The following is a 24,977-nucleotide window of genomic DNA, read 5'->3' on the forward strand; positions in this document are numbered from 1 at the left end:
GGGGGGGGGAGGGGGGGGCTTGATTTAAAAAAAAAAATTTTGTCAAAAGGTCACCCCAGGACACTGAAACCAGCATAAATACGAATCTGTTGCCAAACAAAATTTGGATCACGTGACCATGAGGATGCTGCAACGGTCGCTAAGTGTGAAAAATGGTCGCAACGGTCGCTAAGTGTGAAAAATGGTCATCAGTCACTTTTTTCAATGCCATTGTAACTTTGGTCACTAAATGTTTTCCCCCTCCTCGAGACTCCTCACTTCTTCCTTCATTCCTCTTGCTTATCTACCTTCACCTTATCTGTCTTCTGCTCTTTCCCTCTCTTCCTTCCTTCCTCCCTCCTTCCATCCTCTTCTTTCCTCACTCACTCCCTTCCTCCTTTTTTCTCTTCCTTCCTCCTTCCATTCTTTATACGATATAAAATTCAATGAGGGTGAAACACACCAAATCTGGCAAAGCTGCCGCACCAACCTGGCCTGCCCATAGAATAGCAGCCACTTTGAGACACATAAACCTGGTCTGAACATATTGCATCACAAAGATTTGCAAAGATCACATTTGCAAAAAGGAACATTTCTTGTAGTAAATACATTTTATAAACAATTTAAAAGTAAAAATCCCCCCCAAATAATAAAAAAGGTATTCTATAAATAAAAGAAATCCTTAAAAACCATTGTTAAGTATTACACCAGCAATAATTTATACTGTCACCATTTCAAACTATCATCAGAAATACGAATCTGTTGCCAAACATCAACATTTTGATCGCGTAACCATGAGGATGCCACAACGGTCGCTAAGTGTGAAAATGGTCGCTAAGTGTGAAAAATGGTCATCAGTCACTTTTTTCAATGCCATTGTATCTTCCTGATTATTAAAAGTGCAAATTCACTCAGTGTCAATCATGACTCCTGAGTCCATTTCAAAGTATTGTGCATAGAAATTTTAAAAATGGCTTGTTTCAATTTATTTTGGATAGAATCTTTTTTTAAATAGTCTAAGACAATTTAAAAAAAGAATCAACACAGAATACCACTATTTTAAAAAATCATATGCACAATAAATAAAATATTATTTTAAAATACATTGAGCCTATACTCCTTACAGTAAATGACTCATCTGGAAACAAGCCAATAGCATTTTTTGTGCTTTCAAATTTACAGATGTTCCAAAATCAGCTTAAAGTCCAAATATTTAAAGACCACCCCCCTCAAAGCTATCTTACCAGAGCTTTAAATATCTTCTGGGGAGGCCCTGTAATCCCATTCATGACAAAGGTAGGGCTTTCTCAGGAGGAAGGTTTCAGTGCCCATCCTTTGGAAACCTCCTCCAGAGCAGGGAGCCCTAACCTGCTGTCCATTCAGGAAGGCTGTACAAATTATTCTGTCTTCTAGAGCCATTGGGATTTAATATGGTTTTATCACTGGATTTTCTTTTTATTGTTTTTGTGGAATTGTTACAATGATTTTATAATAATATAATTTTATTTGGCATTTTTGTTGCTGTAAACTGCTGAAAGCCCCTGATAGAATACAAATTATTTAATAATAAATTTAAAAAGCTGGGTGCAAGATATGAAAACACTGCAAACTATTGTTCAAGATAATTTGATACCTGTTGCTCTGGTCTTTAATGCAATTCTTGCTTAAGGCAGAGCCCTCCCCCGAAAAAATGCTTCTGCCGGGCTGCGAGAGCCACGAGGAAGTTGTCTGCACAGCTGAAAAAAGGACTGTTTGCTGGGCTGGGAGGAGGAGACAGCCCCCTGCCTTCTCCCCCTTTGGCTTTGCGGAGTTCACAGCCAGCACGGGCGGCAAGTCTGGATGGAAGTTCTCTGCACGACCGGCAGCCGCTTTTTACTCCCGAGTAAAATTTTTACTCGGGAGTAAATTTTACTCCCGAGTAAAATTTTTACTCAGGAGTAAGTAAAATTTACTCCCGAGTAAAATTTTTTACAAAACATGATTTATTTTACTCACCACCAGTAAGCTCAGCTGCAACCCCAACAAGAAAGACAAAATAAAATGGAGACTCCATGCGTGCTCAGCTAAGGAGTCCAGCCAATCAGTGAGCTGGTTGGCCAGCTCACTGATTGGCTGGAGTCCAGCCAATCAACTCAGTGAGCGGCAGGCTGGGCTGGCTTAAATTTGTAGGTAGCATAGAACAGAACGATGAGCCAGCCCAGCAGCTGATGGGCGGGAGCTGCCAGCGCCAAAAAAAGCGTGCCTTTTAAAAAAGCGGGCGGGATGCGGGAAAATGCATCAAAAAGAGGGGGTGTCCCGCCAAAAGCGTTATGTCTGGTCACCTTATTTTAGAGTTGTAACTGGCTCCAACCCTTTCTGCACATCATTTTAATTTGGCATTATAAATTGTTTTAATAATTTTTATTATAGAAATCATTTTATGATATATAATAGCAATAGCAATAACACATAGCTTTATATACCACTTAATACTGCCTTACAGCACTCTCTTAACAATCTGAGTCCTCGTTTTACCAACCTTGGAAGGATAGAAGGCTGTGTCATCCTTGAGCCAGTCAGGAATGAACTGCTGGCAGTGAGCAGAGTCAGCCTGCAATACTGCATTCTAATCACTGTGCCATCACAGCTCTTGTAACCAACGATTTACAGTATATTAATCAATTTGTAGATAAACTGTAATTGATATACTTGTTTTATTATTTGCTCTCCTAAGTATATTACTGATTGCAGAATGACAAAGCCAATAAAACTAAACATATAGCCATGGACTACTTCTTAGACTTTCCTATCTCACAAGGTTGCTGTGAGATTAAAGAAAAAGAGTCATGAATAACAATCTAAACTTATGGAGAAACTATATGAAATAAATTCTAAGAGCATAAACAGTAGACAATGAATTTACCCCAGAATATTCAGAGGTTGCCAATAAATTGACTTTACAATAGTACTAAGTTAACTCTCTCTTTGCACATGTTTTGCATCTACATACATACAGCATGTACTACATAGATATTGTAAAATATAAAAAGATGGGAGGATGGTGCAGAAAGACAGTAAAAGAAATAAACAATAGTAAAAGATAATCTAACAAAAAAGGATGAGAAAAATAAGAAACTTCTGGCATACGTTTCAACAATATAAATATATTTAATATGTATTTATTTTAAAAAGTAATTTAATACTGGATATTTAAGTATTCAACTCCTTATTCAATCCTTTTTCAATGATCAACTCCATAAATCATCATTTCTATTTTTTCCCATTTTCACAAAGTGCATAAAGAATTTCCAGGTTTTAAAAAAAGAAAATTACTTGACCAAATAAGACAGTTTTGCCATTTCTGCCAGTTTGGCCATTTTCACAATTCATACCTCTACCTTTTAGTCATAAGAAAATAGGAAATATGACAAGAATAACAGTAATACAACCCTACTAGGTAGTTTGGCAGTGTTGTGGGAATTAGTTGTTTAGCAGAGTGATGGTGATGGCATGTGGTGGTGGTGGGGAGACTGTCTTTATGTCTAGTTATTTTGACATGGAATAACCTGTAGTGTTGTCTTGAGGGAAGAAATTGAAACAGTTTATGTCCAGGATGAGAGGGGTCTGTAGATACTGTAGCTCTTACTGGTTTGTGCAATATACAATGGAAGGCAGATAGATTGCAATTGTTTTTTCTAACTATCCATTGAAGTCTGTGTCTTAGTTGGTTGCAGTGCCAAATCAGACAATTATAGAGGTGTAAATGATTGATTCTTCACAGTAGGTTTGATGAGTTAATAAGTAGTGTAAATTGAAACAGAAGAGAATAATAAGTTCCACTTTGCAGTTGCATTTGTCCTTATTATACATTAAATCCTACCCCAAAATTTTTCATTGTTGTTTTTTAAATCTCAACTATTTTTACAACATGAATTTTTAAAGAAGTAAATTTAAACTGTAGTATTACTAATATAAGGAGGTGGAAGTGTCCCAATATAAATCAAAACTAGTTTCCAAATGTATAAAAGGTGCGGTGGCTCTGTGACATAAAGATGCTGGAGATAATCTTTGCTCTGGTGGTTCAAGTCACCACATGGCAGAATGACAACTCCCATCACTTCTGCCCACCTAGCAGTTCGAATCATGCTACATGTGAATAGATAAATAGGTATCACTTTGGAAATTTGGTGGCATTTTGTGAGGATGGTGGGACCCCTGCTGGTGTTGGACATGTCCGGACCCAGCACCCAATTATGAGGGACAATGATGGTGAGAGAAGGCCCCAGATGACACTGCAGGATGTCACTTGTCTTTTGGATGTGGAGCTAGTTCACCCTTGTGATGTATCCTGGATAGTGTGCGAGTTTGAAGTAAACAGACTAGCGCTCTTTGGCAACCAAATAACTACTTTGTACTAATTATGTAGTCTCCTAGCTAATTGTACCAGTGCCATAGGCTAAATAAATAAATTGGTACCAAGGGCTTTTAAACTGAGAATTCTCTGCCTGTCTACCCACCCATCAATCCTCCATCCATCCAATCCATTCTGTAAGAAGGCAATGTTAAATTTCCCCCAGGACAGTCATTAGCCAAGAAAATAATAAATGAAATATCCAAGACCAACTCAATATTACTTACTTTGAGCCTTATGACAGTTCTTGTGAAATTATTTTAAAAATCATTCTCTCTCCTAAAAATTTGGGGGAGCCTGATTTAGAGGACTGCAGTGATCTGGGGGAAAATCCATTTTAAGAGGTTCAAACATAGAAAGGGTTAAAGAAAAGTAGCTGACCATGTTGATTGATTAAAATCGAATCCAAAGAAAATGAAACACTGAGGAGGTAACTAATCAGGTTTTTGCTCAACTGAAAAATATTCTCAATAGTTTAGATGAAGATTTAGATGAAGATCTGGACTGTGTACACATCAGAAGTGGGTTCCTACTGGTATAGCAGCCTGGGTCACTGGAACCGGCAGCGACCCAGACCTGCCATGCCCCTGAACCAGTTCCCTGGTCGCTGCCCGTCATTTTGTTTTTGAATTGTGGTCACATCCAGTGTGCAGCATGCATCCAGCATGCAGCGTGTATCCAGCACGCACAGCGCATGCACGAGCGAACTGGCAGTAAAGCTGGCCAGAACCCACCCCTGGTACACATGTAATATGGTGATGCCAAGCGAGCAACTGATTGAGATCAATCTTTTCAAAAAGCAATAGTTGATTTCTTTCTCAACTTTCTGATAGGTCCTTGAAACTGCAGATACAGATTTAGCATTCTTAGTGATACAGTGGAACTTATTCTGAGAAGCGAATCTGTCCTTTAACATATGCTTTTCCCATCTGGATAGGCTACAAAAGGAAGGATGGAGAGAGGTTCAGGGGCAGAGTGTATTCCAGTTTTCTGGCTGGTGACATTTTCATTATTTTATTCTTCTTTTATTAAGAATATTATTAAAATTATCATAATATAATATACAAATGAAAATAAAGATAGGAAAATGGGAAGGGGGAAGAAAAGGGACAGAACTTGGGGAGGCTTTGGAGACTTTTTGTGGAAATCAGAGGGTTTGTCTAAGCCAACACATTGCATCTATATACATGCACACACCATCACAAAGATAAATTGTGACATGTAACAGATGGCACTTTAAACAGGAAATGATTAAAAACACTAAAAAAATATGGCCCAAGCAATCTCTGTAATATGTTCGAATGACCTTGGAAAAGGTGGGGGAAGAGAGAGAGAGAGATGGTGCCTATCAGATAGGAAAAGCTGGTAACTGCTAATGGATAGGGAAAGAAACTCAGAAAGGAATCTACCTAACTTCCCAGGTTGTGAAAGATGTTGGATGAAATGTGTAGAGAAACTTTGTAAAATTCTTGTTAATGTACCCTTACAATAAAGTAGAACTAGCTCATCAAGTTGTGTTTCTTGTCTACTTACCTGGGAAGGTTGACATCAACCTTGCAAGTCTCAAAGTACAAATCTCCATCTTTTTACAGCTGGAGAGGTTAAGGAGGTTCCTTTCTTTCTATTCCTGTTAAACAGCTGTGGGCCCTCTCTTATCTGATTGTTCCCTAGACAGCATCTCTTCCTCCCCCCCCCCAAAAAAAGATCATTCCCAAATGTCATTACAGTTTCTTTGCCACAGGATTTCCTGAGGTTTTGTTCTTTAGTATACAGTTACATAATAGACTATATTCAACTCTCTAATACAAAGCAACAGAAACTGACTAATTGCATAAGGACTGATGAGGAAAAGTTAGTCAAATGCTGATGGCAATGTAAATTTTCAGCAGCCAGCCAGAACAATCTTGTTCCAAAGGAATAACTAGCAGAAACCAGGAAAATTTAACCAGGTTAAATTTTTTTAACCATAAAAATTTAGAAGAAAAAACAACATTTCTGTGTATTTAATTACTCAAAGTAATCTAAATCTGAACAATGCAATAATATCATAGACATATATAATCTTATAATGGTACCAGAAGCTAACACTGACAGTTTTTGCCTTCTTATTGCTTGAAGACAATGGTACCTATTTTGTTAAAAATTACATCAATTGTCAACATTGAATGTCAATTTTACCAACAAGAATAAAGCAATTGGGTGGTTATTTCTGTTTCCTCTTCATTTAATAACAACTAACTAACAACTGGGATGTGGTGGCTCAGTGGCTAAGATGCTGAGCTTGTCGATCAGAAAGGTTGACATTTCGGTGGTTTGAATCCCTAGGAATCCCTAACCAATTTCGTTGTATTTAAGTACAATGACAATAAAGATTAGACTTACAGTGTCATGTAACAAAGTGAGCTCCCGTTACTTATCCCAGCTTCTGCCAACCTAGCAGGTCGAAAGCACATAAAAATGCAAGTAGAAAAATAGGAGCCACCTTTGGTGTTCTGTGCACCTTTGGTGTTTAGTCATGCCGGCCACATGATCACGTAGACGTCTTCGGACAGCGCTGGCTCTTTGGCTTTGAAACGGAGATGAACACTGCCCCCTTGAGTCAGGAACGACTAGCACATATGTGCGAAGGAAATCTTTACTTTCACTTCAACTCACAACTATCAGTAAGGATAAAATAAGTAATTAAAATATTGTTGACCTCATATGACCCCTTTTCCATTCAATAAATTTCAAATGCAGTGAAATTCACATCCATCTTTCTTTCTTTCTTTCTTTCTTTCTTTCTTTCTTTCTTTCTTTCTTTCTTTCTTTCTTTCTTTCACTTTCCCCTCTCTCTCTCCCTGTTCATTATTATTTTAATTCAAATGTCTATTAAAGAAAAAAAAGCTTCTCTTCAATAAGATGATGTACAATCCAAAGGTCCTCCTGGATTCTTAAGGCTCCTAAGTAGCAGCAGATAGAAGCTGTGGCCAGGAGCTTCTAAACTTGAGTGCAACCCTTATTATAAAATAGGATATGCTAGCAATGGCCGCCCATGCCTTTGTCAGCTCATATGCTGATTACTGCAATCTATAATAAAATTCACTTGAAGACCATGTGAAAACTGCAACTGATAACAAAATGTGGTGGACCACAAATTAAAAGAGATGACATAGTATTCAATATAACACTGTGAGAGCTGCCCTGGGTGCTGTTTCTGGGTGAAATTAAAAGTTGGTTATTATATTTATTTTTAAAACTGTGGTTATTATCTATTATTTTTAATGTCCTTGGCTATCAATGAGATAAGTTGGTTCACTTAGAGCCAGAACCACTAAAAGATAAAAATCAATTACAGGAAGTCCTTGACTTATAAATGTTTACCTAGCAACCATATGAAGCCTCTGGTGGTACTAACGACCCAAATTCAAAGTCTGACAGTTGTGCCCCCCCAATGATCACATGACTTCACTTCACGAGCTCGACAACAGAGCTGCATTTACGGCCATCTGAAGTATCCTGTGGTCATATGAATACATTTTACATTGTTTTTTGCTGAAAACTGACATTTATTTTTGGGTTTTGAAAAACTGTCCATAATAAACCACTACTTTACGTAATGACCACAGCATTTATTTAATGACCACAAATCTGATTAACAACCTTAACAAAGCAATTAATGACAACCACAAAAAAAGTCATAAAATTGGGTCAGTCATACAAGTGATCCAATTTACAACTGTCACAAGTTAAAACTGGAATTAGCTGATCACATTACAGTCGTTACTCAAGAACTACCAGTAATCAGTGGATAACCATAAATTTATACAGTAGCCCTTCAGGAAAAATTTCAAATGTACCAACAAATAAGTTCTGCTGAATTGAATTTGCTTCAATCCTATTGTATATTATTTGTACTGTGTTGTATTGTATTATATTGTTTACTGTAAAACTTAGAATTTCAACTTTCTTGAAAAGTTAAAATAATATTTTTCTTCTTTAGCTGAACAATCTTGTAATGGAATCTTAGATATTTTCACTAACCAACGTGGGACTGACTCTAAATAACTGGAAGTAGAAACAGAATATTAGATTTGAAATGTCATAATATTTCACTAACCAAAGAAGTTTTATAAATGAATGCAAGAGAAAAATATAAGATGACAAAATTCAAAAAGATCATAAATATCTGCAAAAGCTTGTCTGGGGAAAAAAACCCTCCTAAAACCAAGTAATGAAAAGAAAACAAATGTTTACTTTATGTTAGTCAATGTAAGAATCTCAAGAAATTCTTTTTTAAATTAGACAAAAAAGGATATTTAATGCAGAGCTTTGTAAAGGATGGATGAAATGGCACAGCATTTCTATGTTAAGAGTCCTTTTCTTTCAATACAAATAAACACAAAGCAAACAGGGTAAAAACACTCTAATCTCTGAACTGCCCTGTGGCATTTTCTGTCTGAAATTGCAAGGCCAAATTTGGGTGTGTTGAAACTATTAAAAGGAATTGCCCAGCAGCTATACAACCTATTCATGAATACAGACATATTATATACAAATCTAAGAGTACTATGTATCATTCTTGTAATCTACTATGAAGTAACAATTCAACTGATATAAAAAACAAAACGTTATCAGTGTTAGGGCTAGTCAAGAATATGAAGCAGGTATGCTTACTTGCCTATAGTTAAAATTATGAATAAACATCTATAACATCTGTGAGTGTTTCTACTTGTGTCCTATGTTCCTCTATAAAAAAAAAAGGGGGGGAAGCAATTTAGCAAAAAGATCAAATTTGACTACATAAGACAGTATTTTAGAAGATAACTCAGAAAATATTCCTCTTGGGGCCACATAATTGGTTTTATCTGTTTATTTATTTAGTCTATGGCAGTGGTACAATTAGCCAGGAGACTACATACTTTGTACAAAGTAGTTATTTGGCTGTCAAACAGTGCTAATATGTTTAGTTCGCACTCACACGCTATCCAAGGTACATCTTAGGAGTGAACAAGTTCCATATCTGAAAGATGAGCGGCATCCTGCAGTGGTGTCTGGGACCTTCTCTCATCACCAATGTCCCTCATAATTGGGTGCTGGGTCCGGATGTGTCCAGCACCAGCAGGGGTCCCACCATCTGAACAAAATGCCACCAAGTTTCCAAAGTGATACCTATTTATCTACTCACATGTAGTATGATTCGAACTGCTAGGTGGGCAGAAGTGATGGGAGCTCTCACTCTGCCACGTGGTGACTTGAGTCACCAGAGCAAAGACCATCTCCAGCATCTTTATGTCACAGAGCCACCACAGCTTTTATACATTTGGAAATTAGTTGTGACTTATATTGGGACACTTCCACCTTTTTATGTTAGTAATACTACAGTTTTAATTTACTTCTTTAAAAATTCATGTTGTAAAAATAGTTGAGATTTAAAAAACAATAATCACAAATTTGGGGGTAGGATTTAATGTATACTAAGGACAAATGCAACTGCAAATTGGAACTTATTTTTCTCTTCTGTCTCAATTTACACTACTTTCTTACTCACCAAACTTACTATGAAAAAATCTCCCAAACCATTTAATGAGACGATTTTGTCAGTTCACAAAGAGCTTCAGGAAAGCTTGCCTCCACTCACTGCTGCTGCTGACGTAGATCATCAGTAGAAACAAAGCATTGGATATCAGAATTGTACTATATTTTAATGACAGCAAGGAATGAAAAAAAAAACCATTTTTTTTTAGAATGGACACATATATAAATACCAATCAGATTCTTTAGATGTGGCTTTCTCATCAATAACTAATACATTAACCACTGAATACTACTGGCCAAACATACCTGATTCATATGACATCACCAAATTTATTTTGAATAAATACTGCATACTGTACTGTGATGAGCTTTTGATGACACTACCTCTAAAGATAAGTTGGAAAGCAGAACTAGAACAGAAATAATATTTCCTTATATTCTGTATATTATTATTGCTGAATGAGATTTGCACTAATTATCTAACATCACATAGTAGCTGAACCTGAATTAGTTCATTAAATTGATATGTCCATCGAATTCATGACTCTAACAATATAGATAGTCCTTGCTTAATAACCAATTCTGCAACAGATTGCTAAATGGGAAGTCACATAAGGACAGTTGTTCTTTCCTCCTGGAAAGAGATAAGACTAATCAGTTTCACACCTTTGGCTATTCTTTGCCTCCTAACCATTCCCTTGTCCTCTTAGGACGCTCCTATCTTGCATATCTCAAAAACACTGCAATCAAACTGCAATTCAAGGGTGGGAGTCACAGGAAAGCTATGCAAGCAGTTTATAGAACTCTAAAGAAATCTTTTCCCCTCCATTCTCTCTGCTCTGGGAGTGAGAGGGTCAAGCAAAGGAGATATTGCTACAGAAAGAGGAGATTAGAGAAACTCAGAAGGGTAGCAGAGCCTTAGGCAGCCAAAGGGGCGTGGATGGGGGAAGATAGGGAGGAGGGAGGATTTGAAACTACTTATGGTTATAAATGCAGGTGGGCTGCCAAGCACCTGAATTCTAATCATGACTGCAGGGGCACTCCAATCACCATAACTTTCGACATGGATCCTAAGGTCCTTCATTCAGCACCACCATATCTTTGAACGATGTCACTGAACAAATAGTTGTAAGTGAAGGATTTACTCTTGAATACAATGAGAGCAATGAGATTGCCTGACCCTTTCCCAGCTGGCGATGCAAAGGAGTGATGTCCATGGAAATTGCTTATTTTTTTCAAAAACCCTATTTTTTCCCAAACCCTAAGCAAGTATGAGTTGCCAGCATGATCACATTGCTTTTTATGTGTAGAAAAGCAAACAGCTTACTTTCTTGCAGTTTCTTTCCCTCCTATCAATCTGCTTTGCAACAGGGAAGGGAAAAAAACCCTACAAAGGACAATGGATACTGACTATGATAGCGATCACATGATTGAGGGATGCTGTGAAGGTAGTAAAGGTGTCATAACTTTGAACAGTTGCTGAACAAATGATGGGTAAGCTAGACTTACCGGTAGTCAAAAAAAGAAAGAACAAAAATGAAATGTCAACCACATAAATACATATAAATGGCAGTGAAGGTAAAAGCAAATTCATCAATAACAAATCAAAGCAATCATTATATGGGCTCTGCCACATGATCCTAACTCCCCGACCTGATGACAGAACCAGGTTTTTAAGGCCTAATGAAATGCCAAAGAACTGAGCCTGCCTAATCTGGGGCAATGATATTCTAAAGTGTTGGTGTCATGACAGAAAAACTCTTGCCAATGGGTTTCTGGATGCAATTCAAAGGACTGACTTTAAGCTATAATGCCTGTATCATTTGGCTCTCAGGCATTTGTTTGCTTGATTGCCTTCTCCAACCGATACGTCCAATATATTCTTTTTTTATCAAACTTACTAAAAGTCCACTACTACTCTTAGGAGTTTAAGAGAGTCGTGAGCAGGTTTTCACTGGTGGTCCAATGTTACATGAAATAGCCTGTCTCTCAAAACTAGATTAGTATCCATTCTGGTAATCTTCCAAAAGCTGGTAAAAACAGGTTTTCAGAGAAGGTTTTAAGTGTAAGGCTGGTACCATCAGGGATTATCAGCATTATGGTATTTGAGATATATTTTAATTTTTCATTGAAGTTATCTGCTAGGTTTCTCTGATGTTTGAAGTGGGATATAAACTTTTGGAAAATGTATTTCCCACTCAGAGCTGTTTTAATTCCTAGAATTTAATGCTGCTCCTATTCAGATCTAAATATAGTTATCTGGTTCAAATAGCATGGGTATAAAAAAGCAGTTTTATGATATGTATTAAGTTTCACTCCATGAAAATTTTCTAAACACTAACTTTTAGGTATAGAGGTTTGTTAGGTGGCAGTACAAACAATGAACAAAACTGCTCTCATCAAACAGAAATCTATTAAATCAACGAAAAAAGCTATTGACACTATAGAAAGAACATCCTTACAAGTAATCCTCGATTTACGACCATTCATTTAACCACAAAGTTACAGCAGTACTAAAAAAAGTGACTTAAGGCCCATCCTTGAAGTTATGACCTTCATAATAGCCCCATGGTCACGTGATTGCGATTCAGCCCCTAGCATTTACAATGGTGGCAACACCCTGCGGTCACAACCTTCCCAGTCATCTTCTGACAAGCAAAGTCAATGGGGAAGCTGGCACGGAGAGTTGCAAATCACAATCATAGGCTATCTTATTCACTTAGTGATTCGAGATGTCTCAAACTATTGCTCTGTTTAACAATTTTTTGTTCCTAATTGGGGCCCTAAATCAAGGAATACCTCAAGGAATATCTGTACTGTAAATTAGTATAGAGGTGGTGCAGTGGTTAGAATTCAGTACTGCAAGTTAACTCTGCCCACAGCCAGGAGTTTGATCCTGACTGGCTCAAGGTTGACAGCCTTCCATCCTTCTGAGGTTGGTAAAAGAGGACCCAGATCGTAGGGAACAATACGCTGACTCTGTAAACCACTCAGAGATGGCTGTAAAGCACTATAAAGCGATATGTACGTTTAAGCGCTATTGCTATTTCAGTTTTAAATTAAGATGTTTCAGTTATCTATTTTCTGTGTAAATGTGAAGAACTCTACATGGCAAGCCCAAATAAAAGTTTTTGTACCTTTTGTAACATTACAGATAAGCAGAAGCTGTAAAAACTATCTGTCAGGTTTACTTTAATTTGGATTTCACATTGGGCAAAACACAGGATTCAATGTCCCCTTCAGTTTTGTGACTTTATATGGATAATGTACCATTCAACAATGGTACAATTGACACAATTCAGCATAAATTTTTTTAAATAAAACTTCATGTTCCACATGTAAATTCAAGATAAGGAAATGTTCTAGTCATTTCAATACATTAAAAGCATAAACAGCCTTATAATCAATGCCTATAAGGAGGGAGAAGCCCTAAGAGTTTTAAAAAATAGAGCTTCTTATAATGTTTGGTTACAATGTTCACATCCCTTGTATCTCTTCCAAGGACCATGAAGTAAAACTCTTAGCTAAAGCTGAATGGGGTTTTCATGTCTTTTTCATTTATTCTGCTCTAACAAACTATATTGCCCCTTTCTCCTTTTCATCCCTTCCTTCTAATTCCTTCTCATTAGCTTTAAATTACTTTTTACTGTACCAATGAGATTTCAAAGCCCATGTTGCTGATCTCTAAACTTTCTTCCATTCAAAATTAAACTATGCCATAAAAAGAGAAAATGATTCCCAGATTCCCACTGATTCCTAGAAGACCTATGCAGATTTAAAATTTAAAAACTAGATGAGCACTGATCCAGGGCTATACATTACTATGAAGTCTTTCAATACTGGTCCCCTTGCAGTAAAATAATTTTCAGAATGGATAACTGTGTATATGTATGGATTAGGACTTTCATAATGGTAGGCACATAAGATATTTTCAAGGCATTTTGTAATATAATTAACTCTGATAAAATTAATCATAGTTGCAGAGCTTATAGAAATTGCTACTTCCAGTGCAATCCTATGTACATTCTTTTTGAAATAAATTCCAGAAAAATATGCAAAGGATTACAGCCTGAGGATTTGAAAAAGGTTCATCATGGAACAGCATGAGTTTTCTTAAAATCAAAATTCAATTATGAAACTTGCAAGTATAACCATAGAGGTGATTCAGAATAGTCAGAAGTAAATACAAAACACTAATTTTCAAATCATTAAAGTTGCCATATCTTTTTCCAGCTTGCTGGCTTTTTCAGAAGCTGCTCCCAGCTGTCTCTGTATGCATGTGCGCATACAATCATAGAGGCAGCCAAGTCAGACATCCAGGATTCAGGAAGACTTTCCAACACTAAATAGAATTTAGCAAACCCTATGAAGACTAATCCAAAATAAATCTGTAGGTGTGTTGCAGACTAGGCCAAAAAACACTGGAAAATAATATGCTGAAGTGTACAGTAATATTCATAATTGCATGTTTGCTCTGTTGGTTGTTATTCTTACTTAAAATTGTAACTTTAAGCTGACAATCTAAAGCTCACATACTGGATACTCCCATGCTTTCCATCAATTAAAATTTAATACTAAATATTTACAGTATAGGGTAAGCCATATCTTTATTAAATCATACTTATGAATGAGCAAAAAATAATTAATATATGCATTAAATGTACTAATGTAAATGGACAGAATTTCAAATTAGTTATGTGATAAATATGGATAAGTAACCATATAAAAATTGATCATCTTCCAATCCTGAGGAAACTATGTGTGTAATTTATATACGTACATGCTGAAAATCATCTCTTTATATACTATATTTAAATTTAATTTTTGTATACTTTGATAAAATAATCTATTACCAGTTTAATTCCAATTAAATCCATAATTGTATTACATTTAAGAAATGGACACAAAATATAGTTTTCAGATATTATTCGAAAACTACTAAATCTCTATAAAAGACTGAAGTAAAAAATATTCAGAATTAGATGAGTAATTGAGCAGTGTTACTGAATTGCCAGTGAAATAACAATGACATAATAAGGAAGATACAATATCATTTTTTTATATTCTAGTTTATAAAATTCAACATAGTTTTGTTAATAATCTTGGTTACTGTATTATACATACTTCGTAAAATTTAAACTTTGACTGAAGTGCTTTAAATATATTACAATATGTAAATGCTAAGTAGTAGGATTAATTTATACATTTGGAACAACTCCTTTTGACGTGAATGTGACTAACAAATGCAATAAAATTAGGCCTACAGCCTTTAAAGTTTTCTAATGATAGTTTTCAATCAAAATCAAGATATCCTGCTGATACCTTGTCTTCCATTTTAAAAAGTGTTCCGCATTAAGTATTAACCTACTTTTAACATCTCTTTTCTGCTGTAGTTTTTCATTTTATTTTCTACATTCTGTCCTATATTTCCTTCCTATCTAGAGTCACCAGTGACAAGGTAAAAATAAAGGACATACATAGTCTTTTTAAATTTTTCCAGGGTTCTTTTATTACAAGAAAGCACTTCTTTTTTCTACTTTTTTAGTCTAAATACTAGTGAAGCACAAACTAACCCTACATAAATGAAATATATTAACTATTGTGCAGTAGCTTAACATCAAAATTGTTATATATCTTCAAGATTATTATTCAGAAGGTAAGGCAAATTACAAAAATTGAACTTTTGCCACTTATAGTTCCACATCAAAAACAGTCAGCATTTTTGAATGTGTTGTTTTCCATAAAAATATCGACATATAAAGTACATGTATAATTAAAAGTAGATTATTATAAAAATAATTACATTGGTTAAAAAATAAATGGTCAATTCTGCTTTCCCTCCAACTCTGCCAGAATAAATATGAAATAATGGAGAATTATATCTGTTAAACTGTATAATTTTCAATGACCAAGCTATGCTGAATGCCACTCCGGAAAGAATTCAAAACTGCATAGAAAATTTATATGGATATAGTTAACATTTGAAAAGTAAATTTGCATTAATTCTAACATTTACTTTAGTATATCAATTGATAAAAATATGTTTGAAGATCTGTCCACAGTGAATTGATTTATTATGTATTATGAACCCTAAACTGAAAGGGGGACATACCACAAAGTTAATTCTAAATTAAATCTAAACATATTGTTACCCAAATATGTTGTTCAAAATACTGCTTTATATGAACATCCCTATGCACTTTGCAGATATATTACAGCATTTACAAAAGTTTAATATTCTTACTACTGAGGATATGTGTCATGATTTATGATGATTGTATTTTATGATTATGATCATGATTTATCACTTGTTGCTTGTTCGTACTCTGCGAGCTTATGCACCACAGACAAATTATTTGTGTCCAATCACACTTGGCCAATAAAGAATTCTATTCTATTCTATAAATGAAGGTGCTGCTGCAGACAGAGAAAGGAGGACATTTCATAGGTTTTGTGGAGAGTCCAGTTGTGTTTGGTACTGTCTTTCAACTGACAATCAGTAACAGTCATTCTATTAGGCTACCTCAGAGGGAAAGATTGAAAGCAGAGCTACTTCCACCTACTCTACTAAGCGAGACCATCTTATCAGACAACACCTGTCCACAAAATGTTTCTGTTCAAGCCTGTCATGAAAACATTATAATGCCCAAATAAGTACTTAAGTTTCCTTTTTCTTTTCATTGTTCTTGCTTATATGCAAACTATCTTGGAAGTTTTGTGGCAGAAATGCTATAAGAGTGAACAAAAGTTATGCCAAGCCTATGTTATTATCTTACTCACTTTTTTTCATCCTATGTATATGGATCTACAATGCATGTCTGACACCAAAAAATATGTAAAAAGAAAAAAATTTAGAAACTGCAGAAAAACATGAATTACTATGTTAATAACAACCTATGTTAATATTTTATTTTTCAGCAGCATCCACCCTTATTAGTGCCTGGTTAGTGTAATAATTCTGAAAAAAAGTGTTTTTCATATGCTTTGACACTTGGAAAAGTACATACAAATTAAATAAAATAATAAAAGTTCTTTCACTATTCTGGAACAACAGATTTACTTCTCAAAGTATAACAGAGATTAGTCAATATATGTGGTTATTACCACATTAATATTGATATAGCTGGTATCAAGTTCAATGTCTTATATATAATTATATCATGTACAGTGTCTATGTATATGTATGCTTATGTGTGGGCATGTATGAAGTGGGCAGTATATTAAAAATATAAATGAAAACATATACATATAAGTTTTAATGACAACTATGCTGCAATTTTATCAAGCAAGAAATGTTCTCAAGGATTACAAAAAAGTTCAGGGATAATGTCTAAGCAACTGTTAGGTTTGTCATCCTAAAACACATTACATTACACTACATTACACTGTATTACACACTAGATCTATAGAACTTAGTGATATTGAATAAACCTGTTCAAAAGTGCACTGATAATTCTTTAGCTGCTCTGCGTATTTTTAAATGAAATATGCACAAGAATTCAATCTGTTTTACTTCTTTTGATTGTAAGGTATAATCACAAAAGTTTTCTTTCAGATATTTTCATATAGGGATCTTAGAAAAACCACTGTATGTTCTCTAACTTCAAATAGCTTTTTGTAAAAATCCTATAATATCATACAGACCTTTTTAATCATTTCAAATATATACAGTATGTTTTTACTGCTTGGAGGTCACACTAACTATTCTCATGTGACTTCAACTCATGTACTCTTAACTATTATGCACTAAGAAGGAAATAAATAACCACCTTTGTCATCATGCCAATATTATCTAGCTACCAATTGTTTGACATTTCAGTTTTCTAAAAGCCTGTTTTATTACTGTATGGTTGGTGAGCAAAAACAAACTTAGGTCCTTTGTTTTCTACCACAGCCAAATCAACAGTAGTTTAGAATATATCTAGCTTCCACCTTCATTATTTTTACGTAATATACATATAATAGTGATTTCATTATTTCCCCCCAACATACGCACATCTCAGCTCAAACATATTTTCTATTATCTTTCTATATTAGGCCTTAAAATTTCATGTTTACATAGGCTGGCAGGACTCAGACCAGTTAAAATTCCTTACTTCTTGAAAACAGATATTCCCAATATAAAATTATGTTTAACGATGAATTAAAAACTACAAAATTGATGCATATCTAATGTATTTATCAACAGCAATACCAATTAATATAAATAATTAGCATAAATATAAGTCACACAAAAGCATGAACAAATTGTGGTGAAATAGAGTATATGGTCAACTTACCCCATTCTAGAAACTCCAGAATATTCTTCTCTCTTCTCAAGGGTGAATTATTACATTCATCATAAAGGCAGATGAGTATATCCAACAAGGTTTCCACACTAAAGCATTGCCCATTGGTCTGAGTTGGCCCATCCAAAATAAACTGTTCCAACTGTCTCAAGCGCACTTCTCCAGACATGGCTGCTTCAGTTTTTAACAGACTTTCCTTCTTTATTATTCTGTGCTATCTTTGACAAATCTAGCACATTAAAATATATTACAGTTCATAAAAAGAATTTTGAAAAGTCAGTGCTTTAAAGATGGTGCTGAACGTATAATCCATCTCAGAACTGCCATTCTGAGAACTGTAATTTGGTCAGTCTTTCCACACATACATCTACAATATATACAGAGTATTACAGAAAAATAATTACCCTAAAATCTCTTTTAATAACATTTAAAAGAGAAAATATATACTTTATACATTTAAATAATAATAATAATTAAAATTTAATCCCAAGACTGACTCCACTCTTCTGTCATCCATATAGATTTTTAAAGGTCTTCTCCTTCATTCGAAATTCAGATCATGAAACCCAATCCCGAAATGAATCCTTCTGCATCATTAAAGTGTAAAGTCCCCATTCCATTTGCAACAACAATTCACTTTCAAGGAAAGAGCAGCAGGAAGAAAGCTATTTGAAGGTGGGAGGGCAAAAAATCAAAAGCACAGGATTCTGAAGATCTAGTGCTGGAGAATATCCACCACCTCCACCACCTTCTTCTTCACCTTCTCCACCACCTCCACCTCCACCTCCACCACCTCTTAGAAAATGCATTAGTGGCAACTCTTCAGAAAGTGGGGAATGGGAAGAAGAGAGGAAAAGGAAGAAAAGTCTTCAGAAACAGAATCCTTCCTTAGGGCAATCAGTGCCACTCTTCCTTTAAGGCTCTTCACCATGCCAAAAAATAATGTCTAGTCCGAATTTCCTCAACCTCCCTCCCCAATATACTGGGGAGGGGGAGCATGTGGAGGGGGAAAGTCACACCCCTCTTTAAATATCGGGGAAAGTAATAATTGTCCTGCCTTAAATACGGTATCAGCACATCCAGTCAAGGGAAGAAGGGTAGGCTGGGCTGGTAATAATCCTAGGAAATCCTCTCCATATCGCTGCACGTCCTCTAGCTCCTTGTTTCTCTTGACAGGGCGACAGGATCTTGCCTTTTTCAATCCACACACATCTCCCACTCCGCTTGCGCGGTTCCTCCAAAGGATGCTGTGCTGCTGCTGGTGTTTTCTAGTGCAAGAGATGAAAAGATGCTGCCCGTCTTTCGGTCCACCATGCTTAGGGCATCTTCTTCGAGTGGCGAACACTGATAGCCTGTAATCCCACCCGACTCCTTCCTCCGTTTCCTCTTCCTCGTCGCGGTTGTTTTCCTCCTCTTCTTTCACCGTCCGCCCTCCTTGACTCCACACAGCCTCATGCATAAGCTCCGGCTGCTACCACTGAAGTCACCGGATCCAACATGGCGGCCTCTTCACCCTCCCTCCTAAAGCTCTGGAGCGAGCGAAGCTGCAGAGAGGCAAACGAGGCTGCAAGCTGTTGGGAATGAGAGGGAGGGAGCGGAGCGGAGAGCGCTGGAGAGATGCTTATACGGCAGCACGGAATGCAGGGATACAGGCGGACCTGAGGGGAGGGAACAGCAGCCGCACGGAAACGCCCTGCGGGCTACTGCAGGACCGGGTTGCTAAGCTAAGTTTGGGGCTCTTCTGGCTGCGTCAAGGGCTCTCGCCCAACCCGCAAGAAAACATACCTGTTCTCTGAAACCCCATCTCGCCCTTGGGACTTTTAAAACTCTGTGGCTACTTTGCATTTGATCCAGCCGACCTCTTAAAAGCGCTTCTCCCACAATTTCTAACAGTCGCGATTTGTTGTTCCCTCCCCACCCACTCCCCCGTCTTTTCTGCGTTTTTAAAGGGAAAGTATTTAACGATGGGAAACTGGAAAGGACGCCCATTTTTCTTCCCAAACTGTGATATCTATTGATTGATTGACACTTAGATAGGTAATAATAATAGAAAAGGAACATCGGATGTTATCAACCTTTTGCATCCCGTTTTAAGGGCATGGCTGATGAAAATGTAGGATTTTTGACTAACCCTACCCTCTAGTTTTAACATTCCCAGGCAACCCACTTATTGAACCTTTTGCTGATGTTCCCTCCAGCATTTTCCATTTTCCCACTTTTTACTTGTTATCTTTGTAAAAACCAATGTGCTTAGTTGGAAGGATAGGATTAAGGGGTCAAAGTCATGAAACTCAATGGGTAACTTTGGATCAGTAATTCCTAATTTAGGATTACTACTTCCTCGTTGCCTTCCGCATCACACAAGTTTGCATTGACAAAAAACCAGAGGCAATACAATCTACATACCGATATAGGTACGATATCAACCTACCACACCTACAAATTCTGGTTTAATAATTCCCCCCACCCCCTTTTTCGGCTTCTCTCAGTAGCTTGCGTTCCCAAACTGTCTTAGAATCACAGTTTGGGACAGATATACACATGTTGTTCCACAATGCAAAGATGTGGTGATGAAAGAAATGTCCTTCTGGGTTCAGCTCCAAGTGGGGAAAAAGACACTGGAGACATGGAGGCTGCTTGGAAAGATGGTTTATTGTTGGGCAGGGCCACATGGCTTGAGCCCTGAACAGAAAAGGTGATCACATGCTTTAATGGAAAAGAAGAGAAGGGCTGAAGGAGGGGCTTGCTAGGCTTTTTATACCGTGTTTAGTCCCACCTCTGCGTTTCCTGTTCCTGTGTAAGAAATGTATTCTGATTGGTTGTCAGACTCCCATGGGGCCATGCAGGGGCAACTATCTAGGCTATGTTTTGAATCCAGGTATGGATGAATTCTCAGATGCCATGTGGCCAGTTGAGTAAAGTTCCAACATTATCATGCCTTCACTCCCATCCCCCCCTGGGGCTGCAGTGGAGAAGTCTTTATTATGTAAAGTGGACTAGTCTGGCCTTCTCAATGACCCATTGACAAAGTGGGATGGGCAGGAAGCTACAGGTAACTATTCTGTCTTTTAAAACATGTTTCTTTTCATATCCAGAGAAATATTCTGCCTTTTCAATATTTCCTATGATATTTCATTTTTCTGGGAGAGGGCTGGATAAATTCCTACAGTGGTAAATCCATATATGTTATATGAGAGTTATATGTAGTATTTCAATTTTCAAAAAATATTGTTGGTTATATAGTGTTACATAGGTTATGTAGTGTGTCATTGCAGAATTCCGTACTCAAAACAGCAACTTTTGCTTCTCAATCTCTACATTAAATTATTTAATCAGTTATGGGCCTATGATTACTATCACTGTAGCTAACTAAGTGTGAAACTATGTTTCAAAATCAAAAGTATCTAGGAATGAAAGCAAGGCTTATGGTATGAAATAACCAACTATCATTGTTAGTGAAATCAAAGATCTATGTCATTTAAAACAGTATTCAATAATTTTCTCTTAATTGCTTTCTTTTAACAAGTTTTTTTCCTCCAGCAAAATAGCAAAAACAATATAATCAAGAGCCCTAAACTATTCAAACAATGACTTTGGGACTTTGTGGCTAAAAACATCCTTTTTTAGATGGCTACTAACCTGCCCCCCTTTTTCAACAGTCAGTCAGGAGGAAGAATAATGAGACATCTTTACCAGAGATTATATTTGGGAACTGTTCTCCCACTTTTTCTTACTGCAGATCTCTGATCCTTTCCATTCTCAACATTAGTGATTTTTTTGCTGCTTCTGGGTATAATGGAAATGGTATGAAACAGAGGTGGGATTCAAATTTTTTTACTACGGTTTCTGTGGGCGTGGCTTGGTGGGCATGGCTTGGTGAGCGTGGCAGGGGACAAATACTGCAAAATCTCCAGTCTTATCCCATTCCAGAGGAAAGTTACTGCAAAATCCCCATTCCCTCCAAATCAGCTGGGACTTGGGAAACAGAGAATATATGGGGGCAGGGCCAGTCAGAGGGGGTATTTACCGATTCTCCGAACTACTCAAAATTTCTGCTACCGGTTCTCCAGAACTGGTCAGAACCTGTTGAATACCACCTCTGGTATGAAAACAGGAAGTATAAAAAAAAAAAAAAAAAAAAAACCAACCAGGAGCTTTGTAACCCTACATAGTGGTTATTCATATGTATTCCACAATTTTGTTCCATTTTCAACATGTTAAGAAAATAACAAGCTAACCAATACGAATAGAACGGCATGGAAGATGAATTCTGTGTCCAATTGAGTTTAGTTTTAGATTAGGGCTGAAGTTTAAAGCTCTTTTTACTTGTTTTAATGCTGTCTATATTATGATGAAGCAATCAACTTGAAATGTGAACTAGAGATTTGATGAAAAGGTTGCTTGAAAGATGAATTCTATATTTTAAATGGAGAAATTGCAATCTAAGTGCCTCTTCCCAGGACACAAAAATGATACCAATAGAAAATATTTGTAGCTCAGGGTTGAATTGTGGGGTCCTTGGGACTCTGAGCTTGATTGTTTTCTTGCAAAAGTTTCCTTACCCAACTGGGTAACATCTTTAATGCTACAAGAAAGTGAGATTTGCTTTTTATTTGTATAGCAGTCAAATGATGTGATGGAGATTCTTTAATTGCATGACATATGGACAAACCTAACCATAGTTAAATAGTTCAGAAGCAGAGTTGGACCAGTGCAGTATGAAAGCATCAATTCTTTTCATAAAATAAACTTCATTATTCTGGTTCCATTCTGACTTATCAGAAACTAGAATAATATTTTTCTTTTTAATGCTGCAAAAGAAGTTTGTAAACACTGACAGAAATCCTTGCCTTGTCTTGCCTTCCAACTTTGAATTTATTCACAAGCTATAAATTCAATGGTCTCCAGGGTAAATAAACTGGTTTGCTGATTTTGTAGCTACCCCCCTCAGAGTCCGTCCCCCCCATATACGATCATATAGATTCACACAATGTAAACCAAAATCATTGGATAAGGAAGCATGCTAGCAATTTTATTTTCTTCCATGTTTGGGTGGAATAAAAGTGAGGGATTTTTGTTCCCTTTGTTTTCCCATGACAAACAGTAAATTGGGCAGAGTTCAGATAGAATTACTTTCTTTATGAGATGGACCTTCATTTTGGAAGATTTGAAGACTGATGAATTGGCTTTAACAATATTTCTCAGGGGTTCTGAAGCAGAAATTATGGCCATTTAGAAGTGTAGACCTTTGATTTTCTTTTAATGCCCTATTCTATATTTTGTAGAAGAATAATCCATCCAGTAGGGCTACTACCTAATTCCACTTGAAATATTTACCTGTTTGAATTAAATTGCATGTCAACCAATGTATCAATTATAATTTCATGCATTTGCATATTAGAGAAATATTCATATTGAAAAACTAGGCACATTGGAAAACAATGCAAAGTTCTAATAAAAATTATCCTCTTATATATTGAAGAGGTTTTAAATAAAGCGGTTTTAGTAGACAACCATTTAGAAAAGAATTCCAGAAGCATTGAAAGAAAACGGGTATTGAAAACATGTAGTGGCCCAGGCCTTATTGGATTCATATCCATCCATGTTCAGTGAGATCTCAACAGATCTCAACAGATTTTCAAGCCAATAGGTTTCTGGTCTCTCTTATTAGGGAGACTCCAATCACTACTATATGAGTATAGGTGGGATTCTTTCCTTTTCTCAGCCCCTAAAATTTATGGCAGCTGCTCTTCATCCAAGAGTCCATAAACCTATGTAGAAAGTTAATAGCCACCCTTCTAGAAAAATGAAATATTCTAGGAAATATTAAAAAGGCAGAATATTATATTTCCCTGGATGAGAAATGGAGAAACATTTTTAGGCAGGAAGCAGACACACTCTTAATAGTCCCCATCCTCCTCAATAACCCACAGCAGATGTTAGCACTTAAGAGTTAAAGAGATGGCTAGGTCTATTCATAAGCAAATACCCTCACCCAAGATCCAACAAAGGTAGGATTAGCTGTCAGCCATAATAGGAATTGGCCAAAGCCCCCTAATTACATCATCCAGCAAGATTAAACCAAGCCTGGGATCAAGACAACCTACAAAGTTACCCCTGGATGGCCCCATGGGAGTCTGACAACCAATCAGAATACATTTCTTTCACAGGAACAGGAAGCAAGTTCAAAGCCCAAGAGAGGATATAAATCTCTTTCACATCCATGTGCTCGATTGCCCAGGACATCAAACCATGTGGTCTTGTCCACCATTAAACCATCTTTCCAATCAGCTTCCAGGTTTCCAGTGTCTTTCTCCCCACTTGGAACTGAACCCAGATGGACATTTCTTCCAATACCCCTTCACTGGGAATCTATTCTGAAGCTCTAGAGAAAAGGAGCCCTTTTTACAAGCAAGCCATTTATGTTGATTTCTTCATCTCTATTTTGCCTCTGTTTGTTTTTCTTCTAAGTTCTGTGATGCATCTTGGTATTGTTCTCCTGCAATCATTTCCTATGACAGATCTAAAATTTTCTTCCCAATGATAGGCTGGAAGGTTAATAGGAATGCCTCTAGCGCCTTCCCTTCTCTTTCAGGAGGGCAATCAGCATGCAGCATGTATAGTTGTCATCATCTTCAGTGAGGAAAACAAACATGACTCATCCCCGGAAAGACATGAGAGTAGTTTTCTCTGTTTCATGTTCCTCCGATGAACAAAAGAAGAAGAAAAATCTTTCCCACCAAATTCCTATTTGCTCTTCCTCTTTACTCACTCAGTGACCTTGTTTGAGCCCAGTCATTTAC

At 36.6% G+C, this 24,977-nt stretch overlaps 1 protein-coding gene across 9 annotated transcripts in view; it reads right to left on the bottom strand.

Annotated features, from left to right (window-relative positions):
• The window catches only part of CDC42BPA (CDC42 binding protein kinase alpha), a 172,044-nt gene extending 152,319 nt beyond the window's left edge, over positions 1 to 19,725 (bottom strand). For 4 of the 9 annotated variants that reach the window (XM_087717872.1, XM_087717868.1, XM_087717871.1 and 1 more), the window contains exon 1: positions 18,166 to 19,723. In XM_087717872.1, coding sequence (XP_087573998.1) covers positions 18,166 to 18,343 — 178 coding nt within the window. In that variant the 5' untranslated portion in view covers positions 18,344 to 19,723. Of the gene's footprint in view, positions 1 to 18,165 lie in introns of all 9 variants that reach the window. The other 5 variants (XM_087717867.1, XM_087717865.1, XM_087717873.1 and 2 more) reach the window with 3 other exon arrangements.
• Positions 19,726 to 24,977: the final 5,252 nt, after the last annotated feature.

Source organism: Thamnophis sirtalis, unplaced genomic scaffold, assembly GCF_051295495.1.
Source record: "Thamnophis sirtalis isolate CommonGarterSnake01/CBP01778 unplaced genomic scaffold, rThaSir2_p1.2 scaffold_6, whole genome shotgun sequence".
Taxonomy (NCBI): domain Eukaryota; kingdom Metazoa; phylum Chordata; class Lepidosauria; order Squamata; family Natricidae; genus Thamnophis; species Thamnophis sirtalis.